At 39.5% G+C, this 27148-nt stretch overlaps 2 protein-coding genes across 3 annotated transcripts; both read right to left on the bottom strand.

The window, feature by feature from the left end:
- Positions 1-1947: 1947 nt before the first annotated feature.
- LOC105928749 (basal body-orientation factor 1-like) lies at positions 1948-3402 on the bottom strand. The gene has a single exon (XM_012866201.3). The coding sequence runs from the start codon at positions 3400-3402 to the stop codon at positions 1948-1950; it is 1455 nt and encodes a 484-aa protein (XP_012721655.2).
- A 3289-nt stretch (positions 3403-6691) lies between these two features.
- On the bottom strand, positions 6692-20342 carry LOC105928748 (zinc finger protein OZF). 2 transcript variants are annotated; one of them, XM_021318347.2, is made up of 5 exons: positions 20059-20342; positions 15719-15865; positions 14760-14879; positions 11898-12026; positions 6692-10087 (listed from the first exon to the last, which is right to left on the bottom strand). In XM_021318347.2, the coding sequence occupies exons 1-5, from the start codon at positions 20120-20122 to the stop codon at positions 8763-8765; spliced, it is 1785 nt and encodes a 594-aa protein (XP_021174022.2). In that variant the 5' UTR covers positions 20123-20342; the 3' UTR covers positions 6692-8762. The 2 variants fall into 2 exon arrangements, with proteins under 2 accessions (XP_021174022.2, XP_035996260.1); XM_036140367.1 differs by lacking the exon at positions 14760-14879.
- Between the last annotated feature and the right edge of the window lie 6806 nt (positions 20343-27148).

Genomic DNA, 27148 nt, shown 5'->3' with positions numbered 1-27148 from the left:
CACAAAAGCTAGGAGTAAAAAACATTTTACTTAACTGAAATAAAAATAAAAACGAGACTTTACAAAAAAAAAATCGAAAACAAACTGAATTTCAAGAAAAAATTTACTTAGTTTTCATTTGTGTGTCTTTTATCATAATGCAATTACATGAAGACTAATTTCCCTTTGCAGTTTTTGCTTTTTTTCACAGTACCGCATTACGCCATATCTATGATTGTTTTCTGGGATTTTTTTTCAGTTTTTGCCCTGGTATGCAAGTAATCTCATATAAAAGACAAACTATAACTGAAACTAACAAAAACTAAACTGAAACTAAGCGTTTGCAAAAGACTAAAAACTAAGCTAAACTAAACAAATATTAAAAACAAATTAAAACTAAAATAGAACTGAAAATCAGCAGTTAGAACTAAATAAAAATAAAAACTAATGAAAGTTTCAAACGTATTTAAACCATGGCCTACAGACATGTCCTCTTCTTCTTCCTCCTCTTCTTTGCTGACCAATTAGTAGCCCAATTTCCAGCGGTTCCTTGGCGGTCACCAGCACCATTGTTAACCCGGGCCTTGACTGATCCGGTATAAAGATCCTGTTATTGACTGGCATTGTAAATTTGCCAAATGATTTACACCGTACGCCCTTCCTGAAGAAACCCTCTGCATTCATCCGGGCTTGGGACCGGCCCAAAATAGGACACAGGACACAGTGCCCCCATTTGAGGCTGCATTAATTAAAACAACATTGATGTTTAATGGTTATGCTTCTCAGTTTCTAATCATTCCTCAATACAGTAATAAAACATGGCATGCATTTTCAATCTATGTAGTTTTTCTTTGCCAGCAGCACCAGTGCCTGTGTTGCTCTTTTAATGTATTGCTTGCAGACACGGAGGAGAACATGGGGTAGTGTAGAATTACAAATGCTGCCGTTCTCCCCCATGTTATTTTATGTCAAGTAGATCATCTGCCTCTTGACAATTCCTCCCTTTACTATTCTAGTCTAGAATTGCTCCTCTCAAGGTGGCAACATGCTAGTGTAGCTCTTTAGCCTTTACTTTGAATTATTTAATTCCCCCTTTTATGGCTGAAACATTGCATTTTTTTTGTGACAAGTGCTCCATCTGGTTCTGGATGATGTGCAGCTGGAGAATTTTTGCTGATGCTCATTATAATTGGACAGTATTCATAATGTGTAACTATGGAAACCAGGTCAACAGTTTGGATCCTGAGGTACTGGGGTAGGTTTTAATACGTTTAGAAAATCTACTTCCTACTCTGCTGTTAATAGTTTGATATATATATATATATATATATATATATATATATATATATATATATATATATATATATATATATATATATATATATATATCACAGGGTGAACATGCAAACTCCATGCAGAAAGACCCCCGGTCGAATAGTAGTATATATGTATATAATTGTTATTATTTGCGTTTTTTTCTATTCCTGCTTTTCCATACAGGTTCGGGAGGGGGCTGGTGCCTATCTCCATCGGTCAATGGATGAGAGGCAGGGTACACCCTGGACAGGTTGCCAGTCTATCACAGGCCAACACAGAGACAAACAGGACAAACAATCATGTACATGCACACTTGCAAATACAATTTACAGTGACCAATTAACCTACCAGTCAAGTGGGAGGAAGCCAGAGCACCTGGAGAGAACCCACACATGCACAGGGAGAACATGGAAACTCCATGCAGAAAGACCCCAGGTCAAAGATTGCACCCAGGACCTGTAACTGTGCCACTATGGATTATATATATATATATATATATATATATATATATATATATATATATATATATATATATATATATATATATATATATGTAGATGTGTGTGTGTGTGTGTGTATAGTTCCTTTTTTACTTGATAATGACAAAGGACAATTGCTCATTTCTGACTGGCTGAACCACATAAGGTTGTTTTAATGCACATTTCTGCTGCTGAGCCTTCGGCTCGGCGGCTTCGGTGTCAGCAGGCCGTTCCGCTTTGTGCAGGACTCACACAAATCCAGCTTCACGTTGACCGCACTTCCTGCGTATCCGTTCATTTTGGCAAAGAGAAGGCTGAGCACCTTTTCTTTTTGCTCCCAAGTGAGCTCAGACATGGAAACCTCCTTGCCGGGAGGATGGGGCCATTTTTGCGCAGCCTTCGTGTCCGAATAGACGGAGTTGGTGCTGTTGGGGTTTTGATTGAACGTGCAGATGGGCGGGAGCTTCGTCTTTCTCACCGTGCCCTCTCTAAATTTCTGCCGGTAGTCTTGACGTGCCTCCGCTTTAAACCGGTGTCTGTCGTTCGCAATCTCTTGTCGGACGTGATCCAGCGCTTCGTGGAAAAACACTTCCACCTCCTTACGTTTCTCTACCACGGTCCTCGCCAGCTGTTTGAGGCGGTGCATCTCTCTCTCTTGACTGGCGATGATTCTCCGCAGTTTTTCCAGCTCAGCCTCGCTGGCCTGGATGGTGAATCGGTTTGTTTTCTCTTTCTCTCTTGATTCTTCCTCTATGTTCTTGAGGGCCTGCTCAAGAAGGGGAACTTTGGCACTGACTTCATTAAGCTTCTTTTCTTGAGCCGCCATCTCTGCAATGGTCTCCTTTAATGTTGACGTGAGGATTTTTTTATCCACTGCCAGCAAGAGCTTGTCCTTCGACAACGATTGATCCAGCTTCCTCAGTTCCTCTATCTCGGCCTGAGCATCTCTCAGTTTTTTAGTCATGCCGGTTTGCTCCTCATAAACATGTTTCACTTCATGTTTCAGCAGGACAATAGCTTTTTCTTGAGTATGTTTTAACAGGTTTATCTCCTTTTCAAAGTGTGTTTTAAGGTCCATTTCTTTCTCTGCTGCTTGTTTTACCGAGAGTGAAAGTTCCTCTTCTTTTTTTCTCAGGCTTTCTTTGTGCTCGACCTTAGTGATATTGAGTTGGTTCCTCATGTTGGAAATTTTTCTCCGCCACGAAGCCTCAGCGCTCTTGTGTTTCGCAATTTCTACCTGGAGCTCTTCGAGATATTGTCTCTTTCTAATTTCCCACGCACACTCCTCTTCAAAGGCGCGCTCCCTTCGCCTTTCAAACTCTGCCTCCAGGAGCCTGATCCTCTCGTTTTTAGCTCCGAATTCTTTCTCCCAAAAAGCGGTGGTCTCAAATTGCTGCACCTCTGACTGGTACAGTAGACTTCTGAGCTGCTCGTTCTGGCTGACCATGTCGTAGTACGCCTTTCGGTAGCGGGTCACTTCCTCCTCGGCTCTCTTCAGCTTCAGCTCCCAAAGAGCACTGTTGCTGTTCACCACTTTTTCATCCTGCCTCTTTGTTTGTTTCGACTGAGGTTTGACATCTTTCTTGGTATTCTTGGCTTTTCTCTGCTTTGTTTTTTTGATCGCCATAACTGGTTTCAAAGCAATCCTCTTTTTTTTCCTTTTGGCTATTAGGTAAAAGTTAAACGTGTTATCTGGATAGCGTCCAGGCGATCAGCAAATCTTTCCTGGTGTGCTAATGTCAGTCACCGTGCGATCACTGAGGGCTTTACGTCATCTGTGAGGTCATGAAGCTAGAGATCCCCTCTGTGATGTCACAAGCTTTTCTATTCAGTTCAGGTTACATAGCAACTAAAGCTCCGCCCCCACACTTCCAGACTGTACCACTTCCAGACTGTCCCCCTCTACACCCCCCCCCCCCCTCCCTACACACACACACACACAGAAATAAACAGACCTTAAATATGACTTAATCCAGAGAGCTCATTAACATGTAGCACCTTAAAAACTTGTTTACAGTGTAGCAGCTTCATTTTGGGAAAAGGCTAAATCAAATGACTGTTTATTTTTTTTTTAAATGTAGTTTTACATCTAAATCTAGAATATCTAAACATTTATGGAACAGTTGACTGTATTTTTCTATCTGTACTTGTTTTAATCTTTATTTTAAAAACAAAAACTAACTACACTGTTCTATACTGAAAATGAAAATAGGAAAGGACAAAATTCTTATTTCTTTTTTGCTTTACTAACATAACGCTTTCCAAAACTCACTTCCGCTGTCACGTAAAATGCATTTTTCATTGTAGTTATTGCACTTTTCTAATTTCTTGCTTATTTTTCTGGTGAAATTTCCCAAAGTTTACAACAGATGTACTCCTCCGCACTGAGACGCAGGTTGTATAATAAAGACAGACCTGTTTGTAGCAAACTATTAAAAACAGGTAAACTGTAATACAAATGGGATTTTGTGTGTTGGGGAGAGTTATGTGAGGATTAATAAATGGTAAATATATATATATAAATATATAAAAAAATACTACTACAGTTTTATTATTTGGATTTATTTAGTTATTTTGAATTTGTGACAACACATACAGAATGTTAAAAAAAACTGTAGAAGAAGGGGAAAACAACAGGAAAAAAGACAGAAGTACACTCTGTAGTGCTGTAGAGCAGATGCATTCATTACCTGGTAATACTCCTCTGGCTGTGTTTACATATTGCAGCATGGCATAGAGCCAGTCGGTCCGCCGTGATGTTGCCTCTGACTTAGGAGTGATTTCACACAGTTGCAGCCCGTGTGCGACACTATTCTATCACTCCTGTTGCTTGCGTAAAGTTCTCTACCACACTTTTCTCTTCTCCCCAACTTTCCGTTAACAAGCTTTGATACTTTGTGAAAAAAAGCAGTTTCCTGTCGTCGTTTACCCTCCTTGTGGAGGGTGTCTGTTATTGTCCGGTGTGACAAGTTAGCAGTTGTCCCCATTATTTACATTAAATTACTGTTGGAAATTATTTTTGTATAATATTTATTTTTCCTAAACCAAACATTTCATTTTGTGTTTTCAGTCAATAACCCATGAAACGTAACATAAATCCATGCTTAAATTCACACATTCCGTGCGTAATGAATGCACATATTAGTTTTACTTCTTGAACTGGATGATTGAAATAGATGAAGTTTTTGATTTTGTTGTAATTTCTCAAAGGAACAAGATATTTATCATAGCATGATGTTTTGAACAGGTAGTAAATAACACACTAAATCAGTGGTTATCATACTTTTTAGGACCAGTCCGTTCATTTTTAATAACTGTGTCTGCAAGACGAACTCTCGCAGTATTTGTGTGTTGACATCGTATGCGTAGCTGATGCCATCACATCTGTTCTGTCAGAATCCACAATTTCCTTGAAAGAACACCACCAAGAGGTGCCAGGACAAGGGTACCTTGTTGTGGTTTCTCATTAATACAGTGATTGGCTAAAACCAACCTTTGGTAGGCGGGCACTAGGTGTCACTTCCTCCAATCAGCTCAGAGAATTCTGCTGAATGTACCTCCTTTTCCCAAATAGATTTGACGGGAGCAGTAGATTGATAATGTGCAGAACATAGAGTGCTACACATTATCAATCTGGCTAGCCAGGTTACATCTTTAAAGCACTGTGTAACCTTTAGCCACTAGGGGCACTAAACCTGTAACTTCCAGGTTTAGTGCCCATGAAGACCAGTGGCATTACTGCACTGTCGCAAAATTAAACAGCCTCCTTCCATGTTTTGGAATCTGATAGCAGACCACTATGGACAAGCAGATTGAGAAGTCATGGAGTTACTTGTGAATGCAAGTCCACATTCACCCCTCTAAAGAAAAGCCTATACGAGAGTATCAAAAATGACCCATTAAGCAACAAATCCGACCTTCTCAAGTTACATGGGTGGGTTTTAAAAAAAGGCCAGCCTGCACAGAGCATTTATGCGTGCCAAGTGCTGTATGTTGACCTAAATACATTGTATATTATATATTATTTAATATATCCCAAAGCTAATACTTGGGTCAAAACTTACACTGTGCTGCTTTAAAATTTAAGCCCAACACACACTGGGATTTCCAAAACCACACTGGATTTATGAAGCATTGAATTTGCAATCAGAACTCAGAAATCCCAGCTTCCAATCGGAAAACTCAACTGTAATGGCCACTTTTATATTTAGTTGGAATTCCCCGTCAGAAGGTCGGGGAAATTTTTAAGGCCAATTGTTGGATGCAAAATGGCAACACCTCGCATACATAATAGTAATCTGTTATGAAAATATGTTTATTTTACAAGATACCATAAAAGTATGTCTAAAACGGATGTTACATGTAGTGGCTTATCAAATTGATAATTTTAGTACTTCTACTGTCAGTTCAGTTCTGTACTCAACATATCGGTACTCTGAAAAAGGATTTAACTACCCCTAAATGCCAAACGTCCCACAGTTTAGTGCATCAATATGTGACAGATGTTCCTACTGTCACACAGAGGGTTGACAAAAGCAACAGGTTGCTTGTTTCTCTTAGCATTTCTGAGTAGAATAAGGAAAATCTGTAATCCGCCAGCTCCTCATAAATGCATGAATCATTACCAGACCTCGCAAAGGCACAATATGGAATTGAAAAGGAAACCCTTTTTTCAAAGCTTCCCAATAATTAATATAGCCCTTTCATTTTTGACAATGGTTGAAATAAAAATGTCTCACTTTATAATCATATAAACCACTTCAGTTTTGGCAGGTTATGAAACAAACTTGAGATATAGACGACAAAAGCCGCCCAGAGAGCTCCCGACGACTCTAATCAAAATCATTGTCATGCTTTTTTTTTAATTAGTTCATATGCTGGTGTTTCCATCTCAAATCTCAACACAACTCTTGTTCTTGTGACCAAATTTGTTTTTATTTTTTCTCATACAATACCAAAGGGCTGTGAAACTAAAAAGTACATTTAAGCTTACTATGAAATTTAGAAAATAAGCATGCAGCTATTTAACAAATCAAAATTATAGCTATTTATTGCCAATAGCGATCATGTAAACAAGCTATGAAATGTCTTTTCTTTCCTGTTCTAAAAAAAAAAAAAAAAACATACTGGTAAACACAGTTAGGTCACAGGTAATGACAAGAAAATGATATGGCATTATGGAAACAGTGAGGTAAGGCACAAAGAAAATCCACGCTCAGAACAATACGTAGCTGCAGATATGTCCACAAGAATATCCTGAATATTGTAAACATAGGAGGCGTTTTTTTTACACTACAAAGCCACAATTGCAACCGTCTTATCATTAGCTGTCTAATCACCAGCGGTGATCAGGCAGCTCATGATAGTGATGTCTGATTATTTCAGGAATATGTTCATATGTGTGGCAATACAGTCATTAGTGTGTAGAGGACAGGGCTATGTCATCAATCTAGAGCATTCTAGGCTGTTGTGGGTGCGGAAATAAATATATATCAATAACTGCATCCGTCTGTCAGTCCCAAAGCATAGACTATGCAGTGGTGGCGGAGGGGAAGCTGTTGTTTTTGTGTGCGAAAGCAGACGTATACAACTCAGACATAAACATTTTATAAACTTTCCGATGGTTTTAACTGTAAACAGTTTCACAACTTTAGAAAACAATAAATTGATAAATATTGAAATCAAGATACAAAATAAGGCAATTTCATTTACAAGCTGAAACAAAAATCAAAGAAACCAGAAGAATCTTTGCATAAACACAGCTATAATCCAGAAAAGTTAATTTGTAATGAAATGTTTGTGCCCTTTTTCTCCCCTTTTTTATTTCTATGTTAAACATTTATTTTCTATATTTTGAAAAATCATAATCTACACTAAGAATATATTTACCTGTAATTCATAGTCCATGCAACTACAACTGTTTAGCTTACATACACTAACTACCTCACTTATTGCCTATTTTTTTTACAGCAGCATAAAGTTACACTGAACAGTTTAGAATATTTCAACCAATAATTTGGTCATTTTTATCAGCTATATTCCTGTTATTTAGCAACTGTTAATCTAGATTCTAGACCAACATATCTGGGGTTCCACAAGGCTCCATTCTTGCACCATTTTTATTCAGTGTCTTAATAATGTCACCTTGCTATCGCCTAGGTAAGATTATTGTGCGCATCTCTTATCACACATTTGCTAATGACACAAAACTATACATATCTATCACCACCAGAACAAAGTCAGTTACAGTCACTGAGTATGTGTGTCCATAAAATGTGTGGATGGGTCAAAATTTCTTAATACAGGAAAAAAAGGAAGTAGACCCCGACTGTTTTTGGTTTTTAAGAGTGTCTAGTAAGTTATATTAGCGCTAGACTTCATGATTCCTCAGGCTTTGAATATGACTCAACACAGAGGCTTATTTGTCTTTCCAAATGGCGAGAACATATTTTGTTTGCATATTTGTATCCCTAATTAGATGATGTATACAATGGTTAAATCTTATAACGCTTATGAGTAAAGCAAACCCTTTCCTAAAAACTGTTCGAAAAATACAAAATAAAAGGATTATGTTCTTTACATTTATCCAAAACTACAGTAATATACATGAATTATAAACAAGTTTAAGGGGAAAAAAATCCAAAACCTCTGAACAAACTCACAGAAACGGCAATGCAGACTTAGAGAATGCGTTTGAAGAATTTTCGGCTGGAAATCCAGCTTTGACAGAAAGTTGGGCTGAATTTTTCTAATTTTAAATTAAACAGTGACGTAGCAACATTTTTCATGTTGACGTAAAATTACCAGCCACGCAAAAAAACTTTAACGGCCTGCTTTATATATATGCCAAGAAAAGACTAGACATGAAAATGCATTTCAAGAAAAAATGCAATAGTAAAGAGGAAAATTACATAAATGCCGCAAAACATCACATTAATAAATAAATAAATAATTATAGTTCCTACAACATAGCATACAAGTAATCATTCATATTAATTCTGCAACAGGTGATTTCTGTTCTGTGTGGGTATTCATATGCTTTTTGACGTTCGATCTGAAACGAAATGTTTTACCACAAACATCACAGCCGAAGGGCTTCTCTCCCGTGTGGATCCTCATGTGCTTCCTGAGGGTTGAGCTGTCATTGAACATCGTACCGCAAAAATCACAGCCGAAGGGTTTTTCCCCGGTGTGGATTCGTTTGTGCGAGCAAAGCCTCTCCTTCCGGTTGAACGCTTTCCCACACACGTCGCAGATAAACGGTTTCTCTCCCGTATGGATCGTTTTGTGCGTGGCGAGGTGCGCCTTTTGTTTGAACATTTTACCACAGACGTCACACTCGAGGGATTTTTCCAATGTGTGGATTGCCATGTGCCTATTGAGGACTACCTTCTGGTGGAAGGTTTTTCCGCAGACCAAACAGCCAAACGGTTTGTCCACCGCGTGGATCCCCACGTGTCTGTTCAGGGTCGACTTATTGATGAAGGATTTACCACAGATGTCACATCCAAAGGACTTCTCTACTGGGTGGGTGCTCTTGTGTTTATGGAGATCGGACTTCTCTGTGAAGGTTTTACCACACACGTCACAGCCATAGATTTTCTCTCTTGTGTGGACCAACATATGGCCATTAAGGATAGACTTATAAATAAATGCTTTACCACAAACTTCACAGCCAAAGGGTTTCTCTCCTGTGTGGATTCTCTTGTGTTTATAAAGATTGGACTTTTGGATGAAGGTTTTACCACAAACATCGCAGCCAAACGCTTTCTCTCCGCTGTGGATGCTCATATGTTTGTTAAGAGTCGACTTATCAATGTAGGTTTTACCACAGATGTCACAGGCAAAAGCCTTCGCTCCTGTGTGGGTCCGCCTGTGTCTATACAGATAAGACCTTTGGTGGAACGTTTTACCACAAACATCGCAACCAAACGCTTTCTCTGAACCCATCATCTCTGAGTCTAAATTTTGCTTTACAATGAGGCCTTTGTCAACCACCTGGAAGCCCAAACTGCTTTTTTCTAAATGGCATTTCATGTGTTTCCGCAGACACTCCTTGTAGAGGAACTGCTTACGACAGATAGAGCAGCTAAAGAATTGTCTGGCCGTGTTATATCCCGCATTGGAATTTTCCTCCGATTCGTGCATGGTCTCCATCCGCCAGTCATCATAATTGACGTCAAACTCACTACTGCCATTAGAGGGCTGATCCTCTTCCTCATTGTGACACTTGAAAGGTTCTTGGTTCTTATTGGTTGTGGTGAAGCTCCAGTCATCGGGAACTTCTTTAACCACAAACAGCTTCTGGACATCTGTATGAAAATAAAAAATACACATTTATTCTAATGAGTGGAACAGCAGTTGACTCCATGACATATCAGTAATTGTGTTTTGTGTGTGTGTACATATATATATATATATATATATATATATATATATATATATATATATATATATATATATATATATATATATATATATATATATAAAAAAAACAAAGCAGAAAAAAGCCATATATATAAATATATATACACAGACACACACAGTTAGGCCCAGAAATATTTGAACAATGACAAGTTGGGTTTTTTTTGTTTGTTTTTTTACATATATTGGCTTAAGGTGCAAACTCTCAGCTGTAATTTCAGAGTATTCACATCCAAATTGGAGCAAGTTCTTCAATATGCAGATGGCCACCTCTTTTTCAAGTAATTGGACAATTGACCCAGAAGGCTGCAAAAAAAAAAGGCTGCATGAACTCTTCCCTTATTAACCTGTCATCAATTAAGCAGTTAAAAGGTCTGGAGTTGATTCCAGGTGTGGTGTTTGCATTTGGAAGCTGTTGCTGTGAACACACAACATGCGATAAAAGGAGCTCTATCTATCTATCTATCTATCTATCTATCTATCTATCTATCTATCTATCTGGAAATAGCTAGGTGGTTCAATCGGGTTTGAATTTAGGTCTAGAATTTCTGCCATCCTGCCACATGAATGTGCTTTGATCTCCGCCATCAGCGATCAGGCAAATTATCAAAGTGCTATCGGAAAATGTCATTAACTAGTCCAAATGCGTGGCAGTCCAGTCAAAATGGAACAGTGTGTGGCACCCAAAGCTGGGTAACCTTTTTCTCACAGCAAAGGTGATTAACTGATTTGAGAGAATCGGTGACATGCACAGAGAAGGTAAAGAACAGACAGAAAGCAGATGTGTACTTCCCTAAGTTGAAGTCTATTTTTCACCAGTGTTCTAGTTTTTATGTAATTTCTGCCATCCATATGGCCTGCGCTGACGCATATCCTGTTCAGGGGTCCTTAGGGCATAAACATCAAAGCAATCTTTGTAGTCACCTAACAGCTATTCAGGAGAAAATGTGACTGAAAAAGTTTTTATCAGACTTCGAGCGTATAAGGTTAGTCCTAAACAATGTACTACATCCAAAAATCAAAGAGGGAGATAGTCCCTTCCTCATCATCTGGAAAAACAGGGTCTAACATTTTAAACTCTCGGCTCTCTGCTTTCGTTATTAAAACAGTTTCTCAACTTCCATCAATGCTCTGCTGAACTAATAACAGAACGAATACAATAAACTAATAACCTTTGTGCAAACAGAATGAAAGTAAGGCAATTTTTATACCAATTGAAGCAAAAATGAAGGAAACATTTTTTTTTACCGCTGTGATATTCAAAGTCAACTCAAATCCAGGACAAAAATGTGAACCTTTAAGAAAGATGTAGCCCATTGTTGTTGTCATTCATATATAGTCTATTCTATTCTAGCTCTGTGCTTAGGGTCATGGTCTTGAAAGGTGAATTACCTCCCTGTTTTTAAAATGTATTTTTTGTCTCCATCCATATTTCCATAAACTCTGACCAGTTTCTCTGTTGAAAGTATCCTCACAGTATGATACTGTCACCACCAGGTGGCAGCACCATGTTTAAATTGAGTTTATGGCTTTTTTCCCCCATTCCCTCTCTTCTATGTAGGCCAGATTTGTGGAGTGCATTAACCGAAGCTGGCCCAGCATCAGTGGCGACTAACCACAACATTAAATTATTACTCACCAGACACACACGGACACAACTAGAAGGCAAAAGTCGACACGGTAATAGAGCCCACATACCAGCTGGCAATGGACTGGCCGCAACTTCCTCTTCTTCCTCTTTTATGTGAAGCTCTGGCCCCTGATGGTTTACTGAGAAGCCCGATTCATCAGGCACCTCTTCTTTAACCACCAGCAGCTGCAGCACATCTGCAACGAACATTAAGAGACACTCAACAAGATTTTTAGCTTGATGCTTCGTTTCATAATGTAACTTCGTATAGTTCTTGTTTTCCTATCACAGTGGTAGAACGCGTTTCCACTAAAATCACATACAACAGTTTGTTGTATTATTCATTAAATTACTGTTACTATGCTTTTTTAATTTTTTTTTAATGCTCACAAGTAGTAAAGACAGTCTAAAGCAGGGGTCACCAACCTTTTTTGAAACTGAGGGCTAGTTTATTGGTGTTGTCACACAAAGGGCTACCAGTACTGACCTTTGAGCTAGAAGAGTCAGAGTTCGCCTTAACTTTACGCAAAATAAAAAGGAATTTTCATGCTTTGTTATAGATATTGTCATTTCTTTTAAATCCATATAAATGCATGTGGGATTAAACAAGAAAAGTGACTCTTTGCAAATGATAGGACACCAGGAGCTACTTCATTTCGCTCCAAATGTTATTATGAGTGTATTTTAGGTCTTTGGGGGAAGTTGTCGGTCGGTTCCTCTCTTTTTACCTGCGGTGAGGGCAAAATAAAGTTTGTGCGGCTCTGATATGCGCTCCGCTATAAATGGGAAAATAACCATATGTGATCATATGATCTTTTACACCGCAATCATCTTTTTTGGAGCAACCTAATGGGACCAAAATTGATTCTAAAACAGGCTAACTTGCCAAATGCTGCTGAACAAGAAACATTTTTTAGTAAAAAAAAGAAAAAAAAAAGAATATTTTCTGTCTTCTGGAGTGAATTGTAACTCACCTTTATTGAAGATTTTAACAAAGAATAAAAGAGGTCTGTAATTTTAATTGTGGATGCACTTCAACTATTAGCAAAATAAGTAATTGCCATTTTATGAGATGAAATAAGTATTAGATCACTTATCCACCAGCAAGAATTCACGCTCTCATAGACCTGCTGGTTTGTTTTTTAAGAAGCCCTTCTATCCTCCAGTCCTGACTTGTATTAATGACACCTGCTTCAACTTGTTACCGGAATGAAAGACACCTCTCCACCTCTCTTTGGGCAAGACCAAAGAGCTGTCTAAGAACAACTATAGACCTGCACAAGGCTGGGCTGGGCTACAGGACAACAGACAGGCGGCTTGGGGAGAACGAGAAAGGTTGAGGGATCGGCCCAGAACTACACGGGAGGAGCGGTATAATGACCTGAGGAGAGCAGGGACCACGGTCACAAAGGTTTCCACTGGCAACACACTGTGCCACCGGGAACTAAAATCCCGCAATGTCCTCCCCGCTCGAGCCCGCACATGTCCAGGCCCGGCTCAAGTTTGCCTATGACCATCTGGGTGATCTAGAGGAGGCACAGGGAAAGGATATGTGGTCAGACGGGACCAAAACAGAGCTTTTTGGTAAAAAAAAAAAAGCTTCCCTCGCCGTGTTTTGGAAGAAGTGGTGAGGATGGCCGGGGCCATGTGTCGCAGGAATCCGGGCAACAACCACTTCTACTACTATAACGCTACAATGCTGGTCTGGTTCTCCACAATTTCTAGATTTTGTTTGTTAGATTCTGTCTCCCACAGTTGTAGTGCATCTATGATGAAAATTACAGACCTCTTTGTTCTTTGTAAGTGGGGAAAGCGCCGGCGTATCAAATACTTATTTCCCCACTGTAACCTTAACTTATTACACAATGACAAGGCCAGCAGGACGACCACTTTTTGACCCAATTGCAACTGTACTGTCAACTTTGCTATTTTATTGGGTTTGTTAGCATTCTTTTTTAACCAATTTAAAGTGTTTGGTGAATTTACTTCCAGGTTTACATAAGGTCATGATCTTTGCTTGTATGTTTGCTTTAAAAACAGCGATGGTACAGTGACAGTAACAGCACCGCATTGATGTTAAAGTAAAATTAACATCTAATAAGTACATACTCCAGACTTGGGAGTTCAGTTTGAGCTATAACTCACCTTTTTTTCCTCGGTTAGTTATACTTTTTTTTCCACCTCCAGCTAATAAAACACAGCCTTAAAGATTTGAATATTGCATCAGACCAATAAATGTAAATAAAAACTAAATCGCTGCCATCATGAAGACGGTACTGCGATTTAAGAGGCAGAACCACCACCATGGTGCAGAACGTTCTTCCACATGCAAAAAATAAAGTTACCCACTGACTTTCTGTTTCAACTCGTTGGTGTTTTTAAAGTATTTGGGTTTTATCTAAAAGATACCATGTTTTACACTAATCTGCTGAAGATTAGAAACAGAGGCGTGGTTTTGTTGCATTTTATTTTGTATACAATACAATAAACTAAGAGATGCCTGTGCGGATTCTCAGTTATCCGGGTCATCGCGACAGCAACCAGGCTTACATCGAAGGCGACCGCATTTTCGCTCAGTTCTTTCTGAATTGAGAAAGACTTCTGGATAGGAGTCGAAATGTTTTCAGAAAAATAAAAAATAAAAATGGTATTTGATGATTTGCCTGCCGGGATTTAAGCCAGCAGGCAAATCCCCAAACTCTATTCTTTCCTCCACCAGACCTCGCCTGCTCTTTTAAAACCATATCATCCAGAAACAGCAGCTACTGCGCTATTCTGTGAAAATGCTTTCAAGGGACGGCTTTATTTGCTATCTGAGTTTATGAATAGAGACTTTGAGCGCTTTGTTCTGACACAAGCAGCCTGCTGATGTTGTGCCACGTTTTACTGATGGGTCCAAATTGAAAATAAAGAACCAGATAGAAGATTACCAGTGGCCAGTGGACTGGATGAGAGCTCCCCTTTCATGTCCTCTTCTGGGTCCTGACAGTCCAGACCGAAGGACCACTCATCTGGGGATTCTGTTTTCACCACCAACAACTGGTCCACGTCTGCAGACAAGATTTAAAAAAAAAACAACAACAACAAAAAAACATGAACTCCTCACACAACTCTAAATCTACATGCCAGTAAGAGGTGACAAATACAGATTCTCAATACTGGTACATTAAATAAAAAGTAGATAAAAAAAATGAGTATTCAGAGAAACTGTTAAAATATTTTACATGATGTTGTTGCAGTATAGATTAATTTAAAAAGAAATCAAAAACTATATGTTTTTAAAAAAATATTTATATATGGTATGTGAACAATTAAAAATATATGAGCTGTTTTATTATGATAAACTGCACATCCAGACACGTTTCTTAAAGCCGCTGTTAAAAAATGTGTAAAAAGTATTGGAATGTGTTTTCTTTAGTCCATTTGTATTACATCATACTGGGGGTTAAAAAATAAAAAATAAATCCATCCTTTCATTTATGTAAATTTGTTCTGTGAGGGAAAGAAATACTCCAATCTTAAGAAATTATTATAAATACAAACACAGGTAGCTTAATTATTAATACCACTAATAAACCCTATAAAAGCAATGTGACTGAAGCAGTTTTAATATATGCTTTACATTTTGTTCCATGTTAAGGTTACCAGAGGTCCAATATGAAACACTGCAATTTCTCTGACGGGAAGAGAGCCAATATTTAAGCTGTTAGCCTACCGCTCCCAGTTAGGAGGATGTAAGGGGCAAAACAAGTCTCCAAGGCTCGGTGTCGGCCAAATGCAGCAAGCAGTGACACCTTGAGGTCACAGAGTTTCCTTAAGAAACGTTTGAAGCCATCTACGTGCAGTATAAAGGTGTCGCGTATGAATGAGAAACTCGTAAGCAGATTACCAGTGGCCAGTGGACTGGAAGGGAATTCCTCTTCCTCCTCTTCCTCTTCCTCCTCCTCCTTCATGGAAAGTTCTAGGTCCCGATGGCTCATAGTGGAGCTTCTTTCAGTAGAGGCTTCTTGATTAGTTGCAAACAGTCGATGGTTGTCTGCAGGAAAACAGACATGCACATTTACCTTTTGGACGACGGTGGCTTTAATGGTCGCCAACGCAGAAAGCCGCGGTGATGTTTTCGATCTCCAGAGTTGGTCATATGCCTTTGCTGATTTATTTACAGAACCCTGCGTGGAGCTGGGAAAGTTGCTCCGGGCACGTTTTAGAAGTAAAGCTGCTCAACTGTGGAGAAATTTGGATGCATACAGGTAGAACGTGAGGACCTTATTGTCCTCTGAAAAAGTGGTGGAGTGCGAGTACACACAGGTCTGCTTTAATGCAAAAAGTTGGAACATGACTTTCCAAATGGCGTTCAAGCTGTTTCCAGGTGTGGCAGTGCATGTTAGGACAGACAAAGGCGTATCACCAGTTTAGATATTTATATATCCAGATGATCGTTGACGATTTTCCAATTACAGACAGTTTTCAATCACACCTCGCAAATAAGGTGTGTTGTGTTTCGTGAGTATTAATTGGGTGTGTGACGAAAAAGACAAAAAAAAAAATCAGTTTACATCAGAGTCGCAATTTATTCCGATCCAGAATCGTATAAGGAATTAAAATGTCTCCAAATTGATTTTAAAGAAGGAAAAAAAAGCAAGAATTTTGTAACTACGCGGTACGTCCTGACGTCTCCACGAAGCCGGTTGTGGACGGTACGCGTCAGAGTGGTACTCATGCACGGAAAGCACCGGAACAAAGAGGAAACTCCCAGAAAGGAGGAAAGGGAGAATCAACCGGCCCCGTTTGTTGTTGTAGGCAAAGATGGGGCCGGTTGGGCTGGACTCATTTTGGTCTTTACCGAATGCCCGGAAAGACCGAGCTTGATACAAGGACCCATCTACAGTCGCAGGGTGCAGCCATATAACCAGTCCATATGTGAAGTCCACACCAGAAGTTTTGAAAATGTCTTTGTGTGACGTCTTGCTTATTCTTAGCCAATTCGAATAAGCACCATATATATCATGGGTTAAAGCAAAAATAATCAATTTAACATTTTTTCTAGTTAGCCCATATATTCCCAGGACCGTGGAAATAATGCCACATTACTTACTTCATTTGCTTATTGTGCAAAGTCAACTTTAACCAACTCTGGTAGTTTTATGCCTTGGTGTCATGCTGGACAGCCTCTCTATCCTCTCCTTCACTTTCCACATCCAGAACATCACCTGGTTAACTTTCAGCTCTGCAGCATCAAGTTTTTCCTTCACAATTTTGCCAAACTGGTCCACAGTTTCAGCTCCCTTCCCTCCCTGTCCTCCACAAAACCCTCCATAAACTGGAGGCGAGGTACACCTATAGGGCTGGGCTATATGGACAAAAAATATATATATCGATATTTTTAGGCTAAATGCCAATTTACGATATTTATCTCGATGTGTTTTTTTCTTTTCATAAATTTTCAAAGTTTAACCCAAATTCACAGGCACACTTTTTTTTTAACAAACAGCTGTAGCTTAATATGAGAAACGGCTAAAAAATGACCAACTACAAGACATAAAAGCGCAATTATAACGCGACATATATCTCAGTACAAAACAAAATCGTCTCATCTTATATCTTTCTATAGAGACATTTTTTTAAATCTCAATATATTTTCCAGCCAGAGGTACGTCAAACCATTAGTTTTGCACAAACATTGCTATGAATCGATGCAGAGACGCAGACGAGTACAACAGACAAGCTCGTGAAGCGACGCATCGGCAACGTTGCCTCCCTGGCTAAATAAAATGGACGAAGTGCTGCTTCTCACCTCTAAAGCTCTGACTTCTGCCTCCGTTACCTGGCGAAGGTAGACATACATGTGTTGCAGCACTTTGACTTGTCTTGTTACTGAAAACTGCTATATAAATAAACTTGCCTTGCCTCACAGAAGACAAGTAGTTCTCACCTGGTGTCATTTTTTATTTATAAATTAGAAACCTTTTCATTCGCCAATAACATGGAGAAAAAAAAACACCCAGACCTTCTCATCCTTGTTCTTTGGGGATTTCAACAGGGTCAACCTCTCCAATCAGCATCCAAAATACAGACAGCATATTAAGTGCCCAGCCAGGGATATTAAGACGCTGGATCGGCGTTCCACAGCTTTAAAAGATGCACGGCGTGCAGTTCGCTGGGCCAGCTAAAAGCCTCTTAGTTCACCGTCTGCTTCATCTCATCCCAACTTACAGGCAAAAACTGAAAACCTCTACGCCTGTGGTTGGGACTTATAGGAAGTGGGCCGATGAGCCAAAGCAGACGCTGCAGGCCCGTTTCTTAGAAGCTCTATCCACTGACCGGAATGAGCTCGCTGAGACGGTCACCTCATCCATCGTTTTTTTTTGTGAGGACACGTGTATGCAGACCAAGGCCTTTTGCACATATAACAGCAATAAACCATGGTTCACTTAACATCTGAGGGAGATATGTAAAAACAAGGAACAGCCTCACGGCAGCGGGGACCGGGCCCTCTGCTAAACGGCTCAGGAACAAACTGACAGAGTAAACGTTACACAGAGCATCTCCAAAACAGTAACTTCTGGGGTAAAATTCCTGCATACCTTGGCTTGCCCGTTTCAGAAAGCTCAGAAGCCTTTACTCCATGTAACAGCCTTGCTTGGTAGCAGGGTTGTTCAGGCAAACTCTGAGTTTTTCCTACTTCTAAGCTGAGATCCGCACAGGGAAGTGTCGGAAAAAGGCGTGTCCTTTTCTGGAGGAGCCTGTATGCTAAAGCGTAAATACACCACAGAAATCTCTGTCGGGAGAAGATGATCAGACCACGATCACGTGTCATTTCATTTCTGGATTAATATATTTTCAAGCGTTACCTTTTTTCGCCGTTGTCATTTATCGCTCTTCTAACACAACGAGGGAACGCTCTCAGTCGTGAACCATTTCTTTGTGCTGCTCTTCGTTTTTATGCCAATGAAAGCTTTTTTAATAACGCTGTCATTAATGTCACTGGTGCGCACAGTTATAGAGTTTAATGGTGTTTCGTAGTCAGAGACCCACAAGATTAATAAAAGAACAGACAGAATGAAAGCAATAATTTGTTCTGTATCAGTTTTTGAGACTTCCAGCAAGAATTTTCCATATATATATTTTAGTTTCCATTCATATATCCCCCCCCCCCCAACACCGTTAAGGATACGGCACATTCTTCAGTTAAATAACGCCACCTTTACTTCAACTTAAAATGTGAATATAGCCTCCTTGATTAATATAAAGTGAGGTTGGCACAAATTATATACCTACAGGAAAATCAAAGTCAACTCAGTTTCAGAAGGTTGGGCGAAGCCAAATTCTGTCAAAAAATAAATTAATTACCGTGTGTTGATTTTTTTGTGTGTGTGTGTTGAATGAGTGCAGTGTGAGAATACAACTTTAACTCTGTCAAATAACTCTCACGGCACTCATGCATTGACTTTTTCAGCAATTCTCTGCCGCTAATTCTCTGCTTATTTTTTTTTTTTTGCAGCAACAGCATCATTTCTTTTTGTTAATTATGGTTTAATAGTCTCCATATGCCTTCATTGAAGATTTCTAATTCCACTCGTGGGAAACGAGCACTTCCAGGCTTCTTATTTCCTGCCGTTCCCACGGTGAATCACGTTATCTGCGATCCATTGATGAGGACTTCCTTCGTGCTCGCGCTTAACTCAGGGTTCATAGGACGCCGTGTTTCGTTACCTGACTGATATATCACCTGTTCTATAACCGAAAACGCTGACTATGACAGAGGGAGGTAGAGCCACTGATAGCAGGCGCTTTCTACTTAGGGTAGCTCGGCCATTCTATGTGCCATTCTACCAGAGCGTTGTTTACAGAAACCAGCTGCCACAGAGTCAGTTTTCCTCTCAGGCTGTCAAGCTGACCGAACAATCAGAGTACCCGGATCGATAGACACCAATCTGATCACGTCTATCCCTTTGCAGAACAAATAATGTGCATATTTCCTTTTTAAATACCTTTCCTTGAAACGTCTTTATTTAGAGCAAAGTGGAACGAAAGTCAAATCCCTTGTGTGTGCACACAAACGTTAAATGAAAGCTCATGCTGCTTCTAAACTCGGATATTGCGAACAGTAGATTTTTTTTTATATAACGGATCACCAATTATTATTATTATTTTTTTACCGCTCCTTTATTATTTATGTCCCGGGAGAATCGACCGTGTCCTTTATTTGGTGGAAGTGAGTGCACTGACCTTTATCGTCTGTGTTGATGGTGTCTTTGTTGTGTCCTGTTATTTTGGAGGCTCGGCTGGTCATTTTCTCGAAGCGGCGGTCGTATTTACGAGAACGATCGTCCCACGCTGATCATTTCTACGGTGGGTAACGGAGATGGTCACAAGAGTCTTCACTAAGCTAGAAATGCAGCTCTGCACAATGTAAATAGACCAGTTTGTTGGTGGGATTTTTTTCCTCCCTGAGCGCTATTCCACTCCATGGATGGGCGCCGCCATGAAAAAAAAACCCACCCTTGCGTGATATCTCGCGATAGTTTGGGCTCCTGCGTGAACGTCGGAGCCATTTTGCGAGTGGCAATGCAGACCAACCACTGAGCTATATTATACACTGGAGTGCTGATTTTGCCGAAAAACTGAAGTCACTGGCCGCCATCTTGCTACTCCCTACTCTCACAGAATCCCATAGGATTTGGTTGCAACAACAAGCAGTTTTCTGGCTGTAAAAAACGTTTCATAAGTAATTCTACATTTAGTGGATGTACTAACACTATCAACTACTAGGAAATTAGGTGCTGAAATACTGTACATGTTATTCATATTAAATATATATGTGTATATATAAGTATGTGAATTTGTATATATGTATATATATGTATACATATATGTAAATATATGTTTATGTATAGTTATTTATATATATAAATGTATATATATATATATATATATATATATATATATATATATATATATATATATATATATATATATATATATATATATATATTTAAATAAATAAAATGCAAAATATTTCAGCACTTTCTCAGTACTTTCTCAGGGAGTACCAATATGGCGGCTGGTGGCTTCAAAGCGACTTGTTCTAACAGCGGGCTATTAGCACTCCAGTGTATAATATAGCTCAGTGAGACCAGCATAAAAAGATGACAGTCCTGTTAATGTCGTTTAACGGTGTCTATAGTGAGGTATTAGGAGCAGACGGCTCCGTCTCACATTACATTAGAGAACGAACAAAGGAAATATATAAATCATCTAGAACTAAATGCTGCTGAGATTTGTTTAAAACACACAAACAGTTGATATTTCACATCAATTGCAAATTTTCACATCCAACAAAAATTACCTGGGTAAATACGATAAGCACTTTTTCAATGTGTGTTACATTTTTAAGATGCAAAAGCTATCCAAATCAACCTAGCCCTATGCCCAAAAGGGATCACAGTATCATTTTAGTAGAAAATAAAAAAAACATCACACCAACAGTCATGGTGGTTGATCGTGATGGTTTGTATTTGCTTTTCTGCTTCCGGACCAGGATAGCTTGCAGTAACTATGCATCATATGTTAAACTGCTAACAATTCATTAAAAAATTCACAAACCAAATGTTGAAAAGTCAAGTTAATGTACTCCTGAGAGGGAAAGCCCAAAAGCTCTTGGACTTGGGGAATTTTCATGGCCATTTTACAACCATAATAACAAAATATATCCAATTCGCCATTTTTTTAACCTTGGTAGAAAAAGCGTTAAAAGACTCATCTCACTACTATGACCTCTTCCATTACTGTGTGATTATTTTACCAAAGAATAGCATTTTTAGACTTAGACAACTTAATTTGTCATTTTGTATGTGCAGAGTGCATACACAACGAAATTTTGTTGCATACAGCTTGTCTTTGACCCTTTTGAAACAGTTAGTGCACTGGTTTTGAAGAAAAATCTATGACATGGGAATGAAAGTAGCTCAAAACCCACCCCAGGTCACCGTCAGGGGGGAAACAGAGCTCAGCTGTTCCTATGGCAGCATAATGGCTTTTGGCTAGAAAGTGAGGAGGTGGACTACAGCCAGGATGCCATGAGGATTTATTTGTGGAGGCAGACTCAAGAGTGATTAAGAGGATGTTAACGCTGTTGTTTGGACATGTGAGAGAGTGAATGAGCTGTAAAAAGGGGAAGATTGAGCTGACCGAGCAGCTGACTCCCCAGATTTGTATGTGTTGATATTTGTAGCAATGTTGGCTCTTATGCGAGATGACATGCATGGTCTTTCTTTTTTGTTTTTCATTGACTTATGCCAATATGAACGAAGAACATAACTGAGTCAACGAGCAAGGCGCCAAAACTTTGTCCTTTGTGTCAAATACAATCTAAGAGTGTTGATTGTTTTTATTTTTAGTTGTTAATTAAAATAGGACTGAATCAAGTGTTTATAAGGTAATTTACTCAATAACATTGTCAACGAGCTGTTAGCCTGCCAGCTGAGACCACAGCACTATTCCATGTCACTCATCCCTCAGTTCCTCCATACATAATCTTTCTTTTGAGGACAAAATTAAGGATTATTGACAAACATTTTTGGCATATTTGCAGCAAAGGAAACAGGAAATGTTTCCCTGTTTCACTATAATAATGAATTATGGTCATAAAAAAAATAACAATTCCTCCAGACACCTCTTTATGCTAGCAACACAGGTTTTCTCCACCAAAAACACAATTTTCTATACATGGTAATGAGGAGGAGCTATTCCAGCATCCAGGTGGCAAATGGGATTAATGATTTTCTAGAGCAGTCTTTCTATTGGTGGAGTCTGTTGGAGAAAGAGCCCCATGTTCTCTGCAGGCGGGTCTTAACAGGGAATGCAATGGATTTGGTGACCACCTGTCACTCACCAGACCAAACATTGCCAGGTTCTTTCCAATAAGTTTTCCTGCCTTTGGAATGAATTTGATTGGCCTGTTAGTGCCTCTGTCACCGATGCTGATTTCTTGCATCTAACTGCGCACACTGCAGGATCTGAGGTCCCTTAGAATCTAGAACCTGCTCAACCTCTGCCTTTACCCTGCGTCAGCGTTGGTGCTTACAGTCCAACATGTTGTAAAGTTGTGCACTCAAATACCTGTAGTTGTCAACCACATCCTCTCCTGTGATGTTGATGGCTGTGAACATAGATCTTTTTCCTCCTCTAGATATTACTATTGTGGAACAAATGTTTCCTGCCAGAGCACTCCACAAAGCTGTCAGTTAGTTCCCATACTACAAATCCTGTCATCGCTTGATACACCTTACCACTGCAGAGATGTCCAAAAACCTTTGCTGAGTTGCATTTAAAGTCGGCGGTGTACAAATGAACAGAAACGAAGACAAGACAGCTCCTGTTTTACTGTTCGCTGCTTCAAGCAGTGTTCTCCCAGGCCTTACACATTGTGGCATGTCTGACAGACAATCATCATGCCCAAGGGGCTGGATAGCATTGAAGGCACTGGAAAAAAGTGAGGAGGAGAAACGTAGTTAATGTATGTAGATACAATATTTTCTGTCATAAAAAAGTCAAATCCCAGCATTCATATAGTGGTTGGTAACAGCACCATCTAGAGACAATCTAATAGAATTGCAGGATAAGCAGCACTCTTTCCCCAGCTCCAATATCTTATTGCATAGACAATGAAACACACACGCATGCATACACACATACACACACACAGACACAGGCTTAAATTTGTTGGAATGTATACTTGCAATGACCAATAAAGATTTATTCTATTCTATTCAGATGCTGTGCATGCTCTCAAACAGGCCGCTCGTGCTCGACCACCAACCAGTGTGACTGAGTTTAAACATTTCAGACAGAAAATTTCTCCCATTCTAGGCTTGTCCTGTCCTGCCATCGGTGCTGCAGCCAGTTTTGAGGTTTCACATACGGTCAAGTAGGTTTAGATGGCTTCCAAATAACCATCCAAACCAAATAGAAGCTTATCTTAAGTTAAGGGAAAGCTTATCCCCTTGAGAGATGAAAATATAATTTGAGTTTGTATTTAAACAGCTTATATTATGTTTATCTTTTTATGATCTGAAATGTTAAAGTGTGACAAAAAGTTAAAATTAAAGAAACATATACGGGGCCAAATGCTTTTTTCACAGCACTGTAGGTGTTTTATGTATATCACACAGAAGTGAGCACTCCTCTATGTTACTAAAGGATACATTGCTGTGACACATCAATAGAACAGATAAGCAGTTGAGATCATTAGGAGGATTACATTCAGTTAAGCACAGAATAATTCATACCTCTGGCAAATCTAGGTTATAAATCATTTTAGAATTTAACTAACATGTTTCTTTTGCCTGGAAGTAATAGTAACATTCTTGACCCACTCAGGGTCCTGGCTTGAATCTGATAAAGAGTTTTTTGGAGGGACCAAAGGATTAGGGGGATGACAAGAGGGCCTTCCAACAGATAATAGGAGCTCTTCACTAAATATAACGTGTCAGAGCACAAGCAGAAACGTGAAATCGGCTGGTCAGCAGTACAAACAGGGTTTGATTGCTGTGAACCCGGTAAAGCTTTTTCTGTGTGTTATTGAGATGGATATAAACAATTTCTAACATGTTTTATTAAAATGTGAATATAAACCAATTATATATTTATGAAAAAAAAACAATATTTCGTTTATGTTGTTTTATCATCATTTGAGAAACACACATGTAATTTTAAAGGGGTGTAGTCCTGTCCTGTGACTTCACTCATTCATACGCCTGTAGCTCACTCTGGTTGAAATCAAATGATCACGCCCTGTTTGTTTAATATATTTTATTTCTGTGATTTACACTTTTTTTTTTTTTTTTTTGCTCTATTTGTTCGTGAACGAAGCGCTTTTGTGTATAGTTACCATAACAAGACCAAGTGACTGGAAGTACAATATTGCACATGCGTGCAGTGAGTGAACAAGGAGTATCAATGAAGCTGAGCGAGTCAGCAACACCTAGCGGAGATGCAAAGAATAAAGCGTAAAGCTGAACCTGTAGCTGTCAACTTCACTGCGAGGCATTGCAGGATATGGTCTACGGGCCCTTACAGTAGCTGTCTCATATTGCTTTCTGATAGTTCTGCTGTACTGCTGGCAGATGGCACAACAATGTCCGTCTGCTGATGGATTGCGCCCGGTTCAAAGTTCTTTCAAGGTTAAAAAGGACTACACTATCAGGACAAACGCTTGGCGTATATTGTTTCATTTGAATGTGAATGTATAAGATAAGATAAGAGAAGATAAGATAAGATAGACTTTATTGATCTCACAGTGGTGAAATTCACTAGTTACATAGGCTCAATAATCAAGGTGCCAAAAGGAGCAAAAGGTGCATGAGGTATATACAGTGTGTCGACATACAGTGAATAAAAAAAATAAAAAAATAAAAAAAGGAAATAAAGCACAGATTCAAGGCAACTTATATACATACGGATTTGACCTTGTACATTAAAGTGGTACCAGTATGATGGTATGCTTTTTTTGTTTTATTTTTATGGTCAAAATACATGACTGGGCCCTTTTAAATCTAACAAGTTGGTTGACATACCTAACTTGTTTTCTTGTCATTAGAAATTCTTGGTTTTGGACCAATCCATGTGAGCCATTTTCCAATAACAGCACCACAAAGGTATCAAAGAGACATTACAGTCTTCTATTGTGTTACAAAAGAGTTTTGCATTGCAATGGGCTTTTTTTTTTGGGCATATATGTGTCAGTACCCAGGATGTATACATGACCTAAAAGTCCTGCAACAGTCATGTCTGTGAGAAATGTCTGACGCAGCAATATCAAGCCTGGCCAAAGTTAGTCTCAGACATCTAATTACTGGTGATCAATCTTTCGGCATGCAGAGTTGGCTCATCGAGCCATTTTTCAGAAACTGGCAGACTGACGCTGGAACAGCACGCCTCTATCTTCCGGCTGAGTGTCCAGCTTCAGGCTCTGCGTTGTCAAGACGGCTGTTGGCAGACTGACAGGACGATGGAGATGCCGTGTGAAAAGCAACGACTGCAAGCTTGAACTGTGCAAATCTGTTGTTTGCTTCGTCCTATTTGGGAAAAACCCGTTGGTACTTCAACCGTGGACAACTTTGGATATGCAGGTGAAGACGCAGCCTCCTGTATGCTAATCAGCACAGTTGCTGTATGAATGAAAACGTCTATTAGCTCGATAAATTGCTTCTGGTTTGAGTGCGAGCGGTTTTGTTTGTTTTGCTAGATTTCCGTTTCATATATAAACCTAGTAGGAACTTTTAATCGGCTTACTACATGTTTTACCTAAAAACACAGAAGATTTCTAACCTGTTGGTTAATTATGTATTAAACATCCGATGAAATTCACTCGCATGAACGTATTTGAGACAATTTTAACAAATAACATCAGGAAAGAATGTAATGTAGACATATAGCCTTGAATTTATTTTATGTTTTATCTGAATACCCATTTCCTGGTTTAATATTTGTAGGTTATATTGTCTTCTTCTTCTTGGTCTGGCTTCTCCCTTTCAGCAGTCACCTCAGCGAGTCGTCTGTCACCATCTAACCCTGTCTTTAAAATAAAGTTTGCTTTGCTTTAAACTCTCACATGAGAGCAGGAACAGATGACCAGACACATTTTGGAACAGATGTAGTTGCTTAAATGGATTCGTCACTAAATAAATAACCTGCTTATCAATAATGCAAGCTCCTTTTCTGCATCCCATCTCATCTCATGCTGTTTTGTGTGTGTTTTAGTGAAGTTTCCTGAAACTTGTGCAGCCGAGGCGTTGATCCGTTCCGTTGTCTTGCTACGCACTGAGCTTTGTCCGTTTTTTTTTCGTCAGCTTTTTGTCGAGCCGGGCGTGGCTGCCGATTCCCCAGTCGGCTTCTGCGGTGCGACCCCGAGGGCCACGGCCTTGGTTATGCAGACCGCGCCAGACACAATACTCTGTGCTGTGGCTGAGAGCGTGAAGCAGGTCAAAGCGGAGAACATATCAGTGAGAGTGAGACGGTACACCCCCCCGGGGTGTGTGTGTGTGTGTGTGTGTGTGTGTGTGTGTGTGTGTGTGTGTGGAGGAAATGAGAGCAGATGTGACCTTGTAAAGCTGTGTGCATCAGGTCCATTGGATTTTTCATGCCAGATCTGTTCAGCGTCATGCTGGGAGCTTCAGTGCGCGCTTCGTTTGGAAACGTTGCGATGGGGGAAAAGTGGAGAAAATAACCAAAAACAAAGCGGGGAAAACCTGGTTTAATGCCTGAGAAGTAAAGTATGGAGAGGAAAAACCAACCCAAAAGAATTGAGAGAATGATT

Source organism: Fundulus heteroclitus, chromosome 8 (genome assembly GCF_011125445.2).
Source record: "Fundulus heteroclitus isolate FHET01 chromosome 8, MU-UCD_Fhet_4.1, whole genome shotgun sequence".
Lineage (NCBI taxonomy): Eukaryota > Metazoa > Chordata > Actinopteri > Cyprinodontiformes > Fundulidae > Fundulus > Fundulus heteroclitus.
Note: the sequence above shows the minus strand (reverse complement) of the source record. Positions and strands in the feature narration are given on the sequence as shown.